This window comes from Larimichthys crocea, chromosome XIX (genome assembly GCF_000972845.2).
Source record: "Larimichthys crocea isolate SSNF chromosome XIX, L_crocea_2.0, whole genome shotgun sequence".
In the NCBI taxonomy this organism is placed as follows: domain Eukaryota; kingdom Metazoa; phylum Chordata; class Actinopteri; family Sciaenidae; genus Larimichthys; species Larimichthys crocea.
In genome coordinates, this window is record NC_040029.1 from 7796545 (window position 1) to 7809888 (window position 13344).

A 13344-nucleotide genomic window follows, 5' to 3' on the forward strand; every position below is an offset into this window, starting at 1 on the left:
CTAAAAATGACCACCTCGACAGATGTGGAGCGAGCCCGAGCTGGCAGGAAACGGTGAGAGTGTCACGTCTTTCACCAAGCACAGAGACGAGAGGTCGACCCAGAAAACATGTGCTGGCTGAACTTTGGCTCTTATTCTTCCTGTAAGGACGCCTTCTCTCTCTCTCTCTCTCTCTCTCTCTCTCTCTCTCTCTCTGGCTTCTTTTTCATCTCATTCGCTCAAACACACCCAGAAACACACTGAAATGTTGGGGAAAGCATGCAGCCAGGACACCTTTTTTGTTTTTTGTAGATAAATATTAAATCAGTGTGTTGTTAAAGCTTAAGAAATAAGCTCTGATGCAGCATGAATTCATGTCTGAGGTGTTGGTTTTCAGTCCTAAGAGCACCTGGGATGTCAGGTGAAAGCAGTTAACTGTGATTGGACGACTGTAAGGAAGCAGCATTATCTCCATCTAGTGGTCAGATGGTTTACTTACAGTAATTTCTCATTTAAACTCTGAGCAAAATCTTGCTTTTCATGAGGGGGAACTCATTTAAACTCTGAGCAAAATCTTGCTTTTCATGAGGGGGAACCAAGTTTTTATTCAACTTTTCTTGGCTTTGTTTCTCTTTTTTGGGGGGGTGGGGATGGGTGGAAGAGCACAGTCATTCCAAAGAAAGACATTTATTCCACATCCATAGTCAACAACAAACAAATAATTTGCAATTTACAGTCATATGTTGCATTTACAGAAGTTTTTTTAAAAAGGTTTTCTGTTGAAAGAGTAAATGAGTTCCTGCACAGAACTTAATAATTTAGGTTCAAGCATGATTTTCATCTTTTATTCCATTAAAAATTAATAACTACAGTCATTGCTATATAAACTCTTGCCCTATCCAGGCCTCTGGACGTGCATTTACTGGAAAAAAAAGCCAAATGAAAAAAGATTTGAATGCTTTTATTCACTATAAACCTTCAGTTATTATGTTCCCTATAAAGACATCTCTTAAAGCGTTCATATTATTGGCTATTTTTCCAGTTTATGCATGTTTACAATCTGTCTAAACCCCACTTTGTTTTTTATTTAGGTTTCATGTTAGCACCTCAGATTTATCACTATTTTTTATCACTATTTTTCTACCCACATGCATTTCCCTGCAAAGTACTGTGCTCTAGATTGTAAATGTATTAATTGGTGAATAAATTATGTCAGCGTCCTACTATTCACAAGTACACTATACTTCAACAGCTTATGGGAAATGCAGCCACGTGTGAAGAATGGCAACAATAAAACATCTAACCTTCATCGACTTGTACGCTCACACAAAGAAGAGTCCATATGCTATAATTTCTGGTGATGATGTTACTCCTCTAAAAAAAAGGGCTATTTTTGTCCATTTTTCATTGGGGGTTTGTGTTTTATGAGAAGCACACAGGGCCGATGTCCAGGCCAAACTCCTGATTGGCCTTTCCAATATCCATGGGGGCCAAGTCCACCACGGGCAGCCTGATCGAAGTTTGAGTCCTGTACTCGATCACTGTCTTGCCCCACTCGCCATTTGATTTCTGGGGAGAAGAAAGCCAGATAAATCAATAGAAGTGTCTTCCAATCGCTTTTTGCCAAATTTAGATACTCTGTAATGACTTACCGAGCAGCCGTCCTCGATGACAGTGTATCGGAGGCGGTTGTTGCCTTGCGCTCTCAACTCCTGGCCATTGTAGCCTCTGAGGACCAGAGCTTTCTTCAGGCTGTTGCTCTTGCCATCTTTGTAAGCCACGCTGTTCCTGCAGTGGTAGGTGATGTTCTGGTGCGACTCTTTGGACAAAAGCTGCAGCAGTTTCAGCTGAACCGCCACGGTGTTCGGCTGTTCCTCACTGTTTCCATAGTGGAACTGAAACAAAACGTCAAATTGACATGATTACACCCAGGGCACACTGCTAAAGACATGTTTGGACCCAGCAAAGATTTTAAAGCTTCCACAAAATGTGTCTTGATTTCTTACTCTGGTTCCACTGTTCATGTCTCCAAACCAGACAGGTTTGTTGGTGCTGGGAGTGGATTTCGTCCACCAGGCTTTGCTGGGAATGTTGGCCGGATTGGCAGAGATGCAGGTTTCACCACTTTCCATATTGCAGAAGACCTTGATGGCATCCTTTATGCTTCCTTGATTTGGATCCAGCCAGTACTCACCTGTAAAGGCACAAGCAAAATGACTCAAAGGAGTTACATTAACAGGTTAGTCTACATACTGTATGTGGTCCTATCAGGACCCTCACCGCTCTTTTTCTGAGGGTAGCACTGCTTGATGTCCTGGCATGTTTTCGCAGGGTTCATCTGGCTGCCGTCAGGACTGCGGAGGTTTTGCAGATGTCCGCTGAGGGTCTTCAGCGTGGCATGGACTCCAGTGTTTGCGCGCAGGGCGGCCTCATTCTTATTGGGAAGGGCTTCGTCTTTGTTCATCTCTGGAGGTGGAGGCGGATCAGCACCACCATCGTCCTCAACGAATTCCACAGCTTCTGGCACACCACCACCATTCACATCATAATCGTAAGAGGCGACAAAAAGGAGGTCTTCCGCAGCTGCGGTGGGAGGTCCTGGTGGTCCTGGAGGGCCGGGTGGTCCAGGTTCACCTTGTGGACCCTGACAGTGAAAAAATAAATGATCTTTTCTTAAACTTCATTGTTACTATTTGTCAATCAAACACTTTTGTTAAGATACCTCAACAATCAGATGCAAGTTGTAATGGAATTTGGATACCTATGATCCCCAACACACTATGTAACACAAGAGATATTTAAATTCTTTTCAGATGATGAACCTTTTGGTATCTATCAGATATTGCAGTCACTGTGCTTCTCTCAGGATAACACCAATATGCTGATTGTATGAAATATAAAACAATATCTCACCTGTTCCCCAAGTTCTCCAGCAGATCCTCTGCTTCCAGGAGCGCCCATTGGTCCAGGCTGACCGATGTTTCCTTCCTTTCCTGGTGGACCAACCACTCCTGGAGGACCCTGTATTAAGAGTGACAGATTTATACTGTACAATAAGGCAAAGCTGCATATTTCTATCTGGTTTTATGTCTTCCGTTTCCTGTAATGATCCTGTTCTAAAATAACAAAATTCCTTTTAGTGAGTTTCACTCCATCAGGCTTTTATGTACTCACCCTTTGCCCAGCTGGTCCAACAATACCTATAGCTCCTGGCTCCCCTGTGGCACCCTGAGACGGAAAAGAAAAAGAACATTTTAGGCCTGGTACCTTCAGTGTTGTTGTGTGTTGGCCTTTCTATCTACACAGAAATTGAGAAACAGTTGACACTGGTTCTTTAATATTGGAAATAGTAACATCTAAAGTATCTGACTTACAGCTGTTCCTGGCAAACCGTGGAGACCCGTGAAACCTCTATGTCCTTTCTGACCCCTCTCGCCTTGCTCTCCAGCTGCTCCTTTCTCTCCCTGTGGTCCTTGAGGGCCCTAAAATTACATAATGGGTGACAAATCAACACATATCATTGAAAACAAGCACCCGTTTATTTCAATTTAGTTTTTTTTTATGTTTGAACCATTGTTCTTGCTTAACATCAATGTGTCATTTCTTACTTACCACCTTCCCCCTTACTCCAGCATGTCCTAGGGGTCCATCAGGTCCTCTGGCACCCTAAATTCGCAACAAGCAAATAGACATGACGGATTTTTGGAGGTATTGATATGTGATCAACAAAAACTTTGTTATATTTCTGCTCATGAGGCTCACGTTATCGCCCCTTGGTCCTGGACCACCAGTCAATCCTACAGGACCCTCAGTTCCTGGAGACCCCATACCACCAGCCAGACCCTCTGGACCAGAATCACCCCTCTCTCCCTGGAAAGACAAACCAGTAGTCAGTACACACAGCTGCATGCATGGCACGCCGAATCCACTACTTGGAAAAAATAAACATGTATTCGATCTTACCCTTTGTCCTACAAGACCGTCCTTTCCAGGAGGTCCCTCTGCTCCAACAATGCCCTGAATGAACACAGATGATGATAGTTAAAGATAGTTGAAGTTCCCAAAAGGTTAAACTGTGCACATATGATAACAGTGAAGTGTACAAGATGGGAGAATAAAAAGATTGTGACATAAAAAGTTGAATCCTCAGCGAAGAAACAAATGTTTTGGGGCTGATTGTAAGTATCTCCAGAAAACATGAGCTAAACTCTCAAAAATAAAAGCTGTATATTGACTCAGATGGACAGGACGAACCTCAGGGCCAGCGTCTCCTCTTGGCCCGGTGGCTCCTGGTAAACCAACTCCACCAGGAGGCCCAGCACTGCCTGGAACTCCAGCGCCGCCAGCTTTTCCAGGTGGACCCTGCAGAATAAATAAATCAAAAGGTTAAATAATAATTAATTAGCCAACAGCATCTCATAGCAACAAGTGAGCTAGCATGATGTAGCTTTGTGTGGCTGAAACAATGAACAGAAGGAATACATACAGCAGGGCCTGGCAATCCCAGCATGCCTCTCTCTCCCCTCAGTCCAGGCTGACCCACAACGCCTCGCTGTCCTGAAATTCCAGAAGGTCCTGGAGGTCCATCAGGGCCCTGACATAGGAACACAAGCAGACAAGAAGTTGAAACATCTCAGGATTTATTTGGATTTATTTCAACAACCTCAGTGAACTCCTCCCTGAATCTTACCGGGGGACCGTCCTCTCCAGAGTCTCCTTTCTCTCCGGAAGTTCCAGCTGGGCCTGGATGTCCCCTTTCTCCTTGACGCCCTTGAGCTCCGTTCTCTCCTCGAATTCCACCAGGACCCTGCTTTCCTGTAGCACCAATAGGCCCGTCTGCCCCGACAGCACCCTAAAACACACAAAATTGTCAGTCGGTGTTAGGCTTTCAACTAAAACTTATCAACTCAAGTTAATTTCTGTGGAAATTTATGAAACCACAATATGTTTCATTGTCCATTTCTGCCATTGTATAGCTAAATTTGAACTTATTACTGATTCTAAGAATAGTTTTATAATTTAACATGTTAACTCACAGGACCACCAGCTGCTCCAATTCCTCCAGGCAATCCAGGAAAACCAGGAGCGCCCTTTGGGAAGAAAGCACTTCTTATAAGATGAACTTTCATGATAATTGGGAATGCTTTATATTATATGCATTAGTGTTGCAAAATACTTTGAACAAAATATAAAGCCAAACTCACCGTTTGACCCTGAGTTCCTCTGCCGCCTTTCAATCCAGCCACACCAACAGGTCCCTAGAAACACATACACAGCAGTGTCAGCAATGTTATTTTAATCAACAAAACCTATTTTTCACAAAATAAGACCCAAACTAAGTAAAAAGTAACAATGAAAACAGACACCATGGTGAATGTACACAACAAAGATGGTGGCTATAACGTCAAAAAGCTCGTTAGAGGACCAACGGTAATTTCAGACCAGAGCATCATGGACTTTGTGGCCTTTTATTAGATGTTTCATGTTTCAGATGTGTACCTGTGTTCCTGCTTTACCAGCCATCCCCTGTGGTCCAGGAGATCCTCCTTCTCCCCTCTGTCCTGGTTCACCTGTTTCACCTTTGACTCCAGGCTGACCATCAGGACCCTGGAAAGAAAGAAAGCCAAAATGAGTCAAAGCATTTATCAAGTTTATTCGCTGGCATATTGTGGACATGACGACTGTGCTTTAGTGGACACTTACAGGAGGTCCAGGGAAGCCAGCAGCACCAGTTGGACCATGCTCACCAGTAGAACCCTGTTAATGCCATCACACATACAAACACACACTTCATCAAGAAGAAAACTGCATTTCATCTCAATGTAATATAAGTGAAATAAAATATTCTGCTCACAGCAATTCCTCTTGAGCCACGACGGCCTGTAGGTCCTGGTTGGCCTGTTTCACCCTGAAATAGTAACATAAACATAACATGGATTTTCGTACATTTAAAAACTGAAATCAACAACGTCATTTTACAGATTTTAAAGAGCTAGCTGTAGGTTCACATCCAGTTTTCATTTGTAGTTACATAGCAGCCATCATTATTGTGTATTTTTTTGTGCTTTTGCACATTTCCATGCTAAACTTTGTGCTTTTGAGCTCACCTTCTCTCCATTGGGTCCACTGGAACCAACAGGTCCAACAGGACCAGGAAGCCCCTTTAAAATGAAAAATATATATTAGAGTATCATACCACTGCTGATGGTTTAACAGTCGATACGTTTTCATCAGAGACAAATATGTCTTTAGTATTGTTTATGACAACTCACCCGTGCACCGTCAGCTCCTGCTTTACCCTCAAGTCCTTTGTCTCCAACAGAGCCCTGTTAAAAGAAATCAGCTTTATTATCTACATTTCCGAGAATTATTTTTGAAAACCCTCAGACTTTATCAATCATTGTAAATATGGAAAATATATATGGTAAATATAAATTGTATTATCAAGCAGATATTTTGCTCAACTGAGGTGAAATTGGTATGTTCGTCTCTTTGCAGATGATACAATTGTATTTGTTAACTTACTGCGTCTCCCTTTGGGCCTGAGGGTCCTGGTATGCCTCTCTCTCCTGGCATCCCCATAAGTCCTGGACCTCCTGGCTCTCCAACACCACCTGCTGGACCAGCGCTACCCTAAAGTGTATGAAAGTATCATAGGCATACAGTTTGGATTTATATGTAACAAATTATCATATAGGGGTTTGTTCAAGTCTGAGTGTCAGTGATTTTGTTTTTACAATACCTTTGGTCCATCTGGTCCTGGTCCACCTGGGCCACCTTTGGGTCCTTGCAGGCCATTGGGTCCAATTTCACCTCTCTCTCCTGGAGGACCTCTTTCTCCCTGCAAGTACAACCAGAGGATAAAGACATTTAAGACACTTCCTTCTTTCAATAAATAACAAAATGCAGCGACCTGTGTGAATGAGTAAAAACTGAATAAGAGCTACAACCATAATCATAATAAAGGGCTCAGAACACACAAATGGACTTACCCTTGGACCAATACCTCCGTTAGCACCAGCCTCTCCAGCAAGACCCTGGAAAAAAACAAACACTGATTGTTAAACAACAAATTGCAAAAACAACTGAATTGTAACCGCCACAAAATAATTATTAATTATTTTAAATATTTAGTTGTACCTCATTGCCTGGTTTTCCTGACTCTCCAGGTGGGCCTGGCATTCCTGGCAAACCCTAAAAAACACCAATGCAATTTTTATTTCATACATTGTTAAAAGAGTATGATCAGACAGAGAGAAAGGGAACTTTATTGGAATCAATAAAATAAATCAATTTAAAATCTAATATATATATTTGGCTCTTTGTCTAATGGGTAGAATTTATATTTTTATTACAATGGGATGCATTGTACCTGGAAACCGTTCAGTCCTTGTGGACCCTGCTCTCCTCTCTTTCCTGCAGGACCCTAAGAAAAGCAAATATGAAATGATCTAAATATGTTATCAAACCACTAACGACGACAATGATGATGTTGTTAGATACTTACAGCTGGGCCAGCTGGACCAGCAGCGCCTTCCTCTCCATCTTTTCCATTCACCCCCTAGTTGACAGATACAGTATATATCAGTATGTATGATTTAGTATTAAGTATGAATGGCATTGTATTCATAGTGAAAGTAACTTACTCTTTGACCTGGAGCCCCAGCGCTGCCAGCCTCTCCAATCTTCCCAGCATCACCCTAACAATCAACACAAACACACAAGTCTTTATCTGTTGTATTATATTATAACAATTGCTGATTTTAGCAATAAAACCAGAGTCACACTGACAGCGAAGCCTTTTGGTCCTGGCAGTCCCATCGGTCCAGCTGAACCACGGTTTCCAGTAGAACCAGCTGAGCCTGGTTTGCCATCCTCTCCTGCTAAGCCCTGGAAACACCAAAAGAAATATTAACACATCTACCATCTAAGTTGTACTCTGGGAAAATAATGGATTTATCTGTGTCGATAGGTAATACAAATAAAACGTGTTGCACACCATTGGTCCTTGCTTTCCCTCTGCTCCCTGAGCGCCAATAAGTCCCGACAGACCCTGTGACATAAGACGAAAAATACAGTCACATAACAATCCTAAATGGTAAATCTAAAAACCTTTATCTGTAGGAGAATTTCACAATTTTGTTCAGTTTTACTTTAGGACAGCAAATGCAGTGAGCAAGTTTAGCTGCTTTACCCGAGCTCCAGTTAAACCTGGTTCTCCATTACGTCCTGGATCTCCAGGTAATCCTTTGGGGCCAGCCGACCCTGGCAGTCCTCTTTCACCCTGGGCTCCCTGTTAGGCCAAATGTCCAATGTTCAAAATGATGATGATCGTTTTAGTCGTTGTATGTACTTCGATGTGAAGTCAACTCACCTTCTGGCCTGGTAAACCATCTGCGCCTGGGAAACCTCTATTTCCTGGAGCTCCCTAGAACAAATTAAGGATACAACCCATCAAGAATCTGAATCTGTTCCCAGAGTTCTGAGATCAGTTTTTAAAATGAGTGAACTCACGCTCTCTCCTGTAGGTCCTGGAGGTCCAATGGATCCAGCATCACCACGGGGTCCACGCTTTCCATCCTCTCCCATTGGGCCCAATGGACCTGGCAATCCATGGTCACCCTAACATGACCCAACGATCAATAATCAACCATCGACCAGCACCAAAATATCAGTAAAGTTTAATTTTTTGAGGATGGTAAAGGGTCTCTTATCAGCTTACTCTTTCTCCCTTGGCTCCAGCATCTCCTTTGAATCCAGGCACTCCAACATCACCCTGTTAAAGAGGATCAGATAATCTGGAGGTCAAACCATTAAAGCTCTCACTACATGAGATTATCTAAATTAAAAACCATGAATTCATCAAAGAAAATGAGTTGCAATGAAAGCTCTTACCAATTGCCCCTTTGGTCCTGGTGCTCCTGTAGTGCCCTGGGGGCCTGGAGGACCGGGTGGGCCAACCTGCCCAGCTGGACCCAGCACACCTGCTATACCCTGGGAAGGAGAAACATTCATTTAGGGTTAGGGTTAAAGTTGGGATTAGGGTAAAATATGTGTCAGATACATGTCCACAAATTCTGCAGTCACTTACACTTTGCCCACGGGCACCTGGAGCTCCATCAGTCCCTTCAGCTCCCTGTTCAAAACACAAATCAATGAAACCAAAGAATCAAACGCTCCAACAGGATGTGATCACTTCTAAAAAGCTTAAAACGACACTGAGATGGTAATGCACCTGTTGTCCTGATGGCCCAGGTGGTCCTACACGACCACCATCCCCTCGGGGTCCCTGCTGTCCTGGACTTCCTCTGACGCCTGTTGGTCCTGCTTCACCCTGAAAATTAAAAAAAAAATTGGGCAAGTTTAAAGTTAAACATGGTAAAGCAAAGGCCTCATTTTCTACTCATCAACCAAAGAAACCAATAAAAGTTGCAGTGTTGGATTGGCTGTCCTGTTCGGCCAATATCTATATTTTAAAGCACTGTTCTTGTCAATTCAAGATTCAACAGTCACATAAATATGATACAAAATCTCCCATATCTTTAATTTATCGCCAAAACTACTAACAATCTTACCTTCATTCCTGGGCCACCAGGGAAACCTGCCACTCCGGTGATTCCCATTGGACCCTGTAAAGGAAATGTTGTTAAATATAAAAAACAACAACTGAAAAAACTGTTTTAGATTAATTTGATATATATTATGTCTGCCATTTTGTTTGGCTTTCTGTTGGGTCCTCTGTAAATCGTGCTATATGAATTAAGTTATTGTTATTATTATCATTATTATTATTATTATTATTATTATTACACAAGACTCACCAGAGGACCTGGTTTGCCAACATGACCCGCTGCACCACGTTTTCCCTAAAAGAGACAAAAATTAAGAAAGAAGTCTCAGATCTAAAACATCATTTTACTTTTTTTTCACTTTTTTCCAGAGATGTTTTGTTTTTCTTACCACGGGACCGCTTGGTCCAGCTCTGCCTCTTTCTCCCTGCATGCCTGCAGGTCCCTGAAACAAAAGACTGTCTCAGAATCTGTTGGCAGTGACTTCATAAAGTGTTCTGGTGATCTGTTTATTGTTTGTGTTGCCTACCAGTGGGCCTGGAGCACCCATTGCACCCGGAGTACCAGATGTACCCTGCAAAACACAAAAGACACATGATCAGTGCTGGATGAAGTATTCAGATCCTTTACTTCAGTAAAACTACTAATACAACACGTTTTAGCTTTTTTGTTTGTTTCAATTTTTATAGAACTCGCTTGTTCAAATCTTTAAGGCTGAAAGTTATGCATAATTAACAGCTTGGCTGTTTTGATTGACATGTAGATAGATGGTTCGTTTGAGCACCCAGGCGTCTCTCAGCCCACCTCAGGTCCACCAACGCTCCATGTCTTTGTCGATTTTTAGATTAGATGGCGGCGGCCCGAGGCACCACTCTAAGCGTCACAACAGCTCCTCAGAAACTTGTCGGTGACGTCAGGGATGGTTCACATTTACCATTTTTTATTTTCATGCAGAACTATTTCAATTAAGGGCCTGAGTGGAGTTATAATCGCCCTCATATATTAATAACATGAAGAATCTTTGAGAATAATTGCAAACTCCTAACCTTTGTTCCAGCTGCTCCAGGTTCACCTCTTGGCCCAAGAAGACCAGCGTGTCCCTGTTGGAGAAATTCAGCTTGCATTAAGGCATGAAAAACAAAAAGTGAGGACTCAAAGTGACATTTGATTAGAGGATGGCAGTCTGCCTTACCTTGTGACCTTTCAGTCCTGGCTGTCCTGGAAGTCCTGGGAATCCTCTTGCACCCTGCATGTAAACAAATAATCAAGTCACTATGAATTCACTGCTTGTTGTCGCTTCCTGTCTTCAGATTTCTCTCAGTCTAAACCTGGCTAACGACCGCTAGATGTCAGCCTCAGCAGCTGTTTCTACTTGATTTTAAGAGTTGTGTCACCTTTTATCACATTATATTACAAATGGAGTGCATGCAGAATTAATTACACCCCCTCTGTTTCTGCAGGGTGGGATTGTGTTGCTTTGTTGTTATTAACAAATATCATAATTCATGCATTTGTGATATATAAATGCTAGAAGACTGTTTACCGTAGATCCTGGAAATCCTGGTTCTCCTGTAGCACCGGCTGGTCCAGATTCTCCCTGAGCAGAAAAGTGAAATAATAAATGAACAAAATGATCAAAATGATTGAACATTTAATATTAATCACTGATCCAGCAGTTTAAGGAGTCAAAATGCCAATATAAATGTAAATAAAACAGTATGTTATGAAGTATGTATGTTTGACTCACATCAGGCCCAGCTCTTCCTGGAGGCCCATCTGGTCCTCGATGACCCGGTTCACCCTGTGAACAAACACAAGTTTAAAGACTTCACAGTTTTCGTCGATATGAGCTTCAAATATAAAAATCTAAAACAGAGAAATGTTCCTACCATTGCTCCTGGATCTCCAGCCTCTCCTGGAATTCCCTGAGCACCAGTTGGACCCTGAAGAGTGTTTGTGAGACTTTAATTTACATCAAGTCAAGGCGAACATAAAATCTAAATCTTTTCCTTAGGGGCTGAAACTTACAGGTTGACCATTTTGCCCTGGAGGTCCTCGTGGTCCTGCTTCACCCTAAAAACAGCAACATTTCACACACTATGATTCAAATTGTACATTATAGCAAACCTCCTAACTTTGCATACATGTAAAATCTATAATTTACTCATATTTCTGCAGCGCTCACCCTTGATCCTGAAACCATCCCAGCCAGACTAGATTTCTCGTTGAAACCTGAAGCCATCTGAGACACTAGGTTGCCCTAAAATGGTTTAAAAGAAATGTTTAGCAAAGAAAATGACTCCTTAGTTAATTAGATAATTGGCTCTGAGGGGGGAAATAACTCACCCCAGGGTGCGTGGGGTGGCCTGGGGGTCCTGCCTCTCCTGGATTACCTGGCACACCGGGCTCTCCGTCAAAACCTGGAGGACCTGGAAATCCCTGTAGGGTTTATGGTGAAATATGGTTAATTAGAAAGAACTTCTTCAGGTAATAATAGAAGCTTTGATTAAGACTCACCCGTCTGCCTTTAAAGCCTCTTGGTCCGGTGGGACCCTGAGCTCCTGGTGGACCCTGAACCATAAACACAAGTTATGAGTTTAAGAGATAATTTTTTTATTCATTAGATTTGATGTATTCAACCATAAAAGCTTAAAAGTTTTGACTTGTGCCAAGCTACTGTGCTACTTTGTTATAAATTCATTAAATGACAAAATTAACCTATACATTTTTGCAAATAATGTTTAAATTTTCATTTCCTACAAAAGCAGTTTGACAAACAACACAGCAGTTATCGCACCACATCAACATCCTTCAGTTTTCTGCAGGGCGTTTTCCAATCAACACTTTTATGATACTTTGCTGCCATCTGGTGTCCAAATTAGCACATAGAGATTATTCTAAGAATCAGAATCAAGTTTTTTAGAGACTAGAGAATAAAAGTCTGAGAAAGTAGTTCAGCAGCAGATGCTCACTGCTGTTACCGTGGAACCTCAAACAGCAGGCGTTCAAACATATCAGGTTTAGGCAACTCACTATGTAACAAGTTTTGTCAGAAAGTAAAAATAAAACATGTATATAAAGATAGAAAACTGTGACCACGTGGCCTAATGGACAAGGCGTCTGACTTCGAATCAGAAGATTGAGGGTTCGAGTCCCTTCGTGGTTGAAGCTTACTTTGTGGAAAAATCATGGACAGTGTGATGATACACTGGTTTAACTTTGAAAAAGTAAGTTTCCATATATTAATGCTATGTTTGAGATAATAAAGAAACCATTACTATAGAGCATGTAGGAAAATATATACTAACTCTCACATACAGAGCGACCTGATTCAAAACTCATAAAGGATCCTCTGCAGACTTAAAAACCGGATGTTTAGCTCATCTGGTTAGAGTGTGGTGCTAATAATGCCAAGGTTATGGGTTCAATCCCCATACTAAGCAGCGACCCGCGATGGGTAGAGCATGTTGCCACCCTTTGTTCTATCCATGATTTACTCTGGAACAAGTTCTCTCTTAACATTATTTAAAATAAGGGGCATAACCATGTGACCTAACAGACAAGAAAATTAAGGGTTCGAGTCCCTTTGTGGTTTCCTTCCCAGAAACCTTGTTGATACATGTTTGTTAACAACCTGATATTGATATAAAGTTTGAGATAATCCGGTGTGTTTTGCTCTGCAAAAACTCTCACGTGCAAAGTGAATCAGAAGATTAAGGGTTTAAGTCCCTTTGGGATTTAATCTTGCTTTACGGAAATATCTTGGATACACAATAATACACAATCACACCTAAGA

The 13344-nt window shown here is 41.9% G+C and overlaps 1 protein-coding gene and 1 non-coding gene across 2 annotated transcripts; one reads left to right on the plus strand and one right to left on the minus strand.

The window, feature by feature from the left end:
- Window positions 1-924: 924 nt before the first annotated feature.
- Window positions 925-13038, minus strand: LOC104938387 (collagen alpha-2(V) chain-like). Its single transcript, XM_027291822.1, has 50 exons — window positions 12997-13038; window positions 12066-12119; window positions 11895-11987; window positions 11734-11808; window positions 11577-11621; window positions 11438-11491; window positions 11296-11349; window positions 11092-11145; window positions 10741-10794; window positions 10595-10648; window positions 10078-10122; window positions 9940-9993; window positions 9801-9845; window positions 9555-9608; window positions 9215-9313; window positions 9071-9115; window positions 8875-8973; window positions 8702-8755; window positions 8494-8601; window positions 8354-8407; window positions 8174-8272; window positions 7979-8032; window positions 7771-7869; window positions 7626-7679; window positions 7487-7540; window positions 7352-7405; window positions 7120-7173; window positions 6972-7016; window positions 6722-6820; window positions 6505-6612; window positions 6252-6305; window positions 6087-6140; window positions 5834-5887; window positions 5683-5736; window positions 5479-5586; window positions 5184-5237; window positions 5016-5069; window positions 4670-4831; window positions 4466-4573; window positions 4234-4341; window positions 3943-3996; window positions 3742-3849; window positions 3592-3645; window positions 3354-3461; window positions 3154-3207; window positions 2893-3000; window positions 2260-2623; window positions 1986-2173; window positions 1632-1874; window positions 925-1548 (listed from the first exon to the last, which is right to left on the minus strand). Exons 1-50 carry the CDS (start codon window positions 13036-13038, stop codon window positions 1402-1404), a joined length of 4194 nt encoding a protein of 1397 aa, XP_027147623.1. The 3' UTR covers window positions 925-1401.
- On the plus strand, window positions 12642-12714 carry trnar-ucg (transfer RNA arginine (anticodon UCG)). Its single transcript has one exon. It is a non-coding gene; the product is annotated as a tRNA-Arg (tRNA).
- Window positions 13039-13344: the final 306 nt, after the last annotated feature.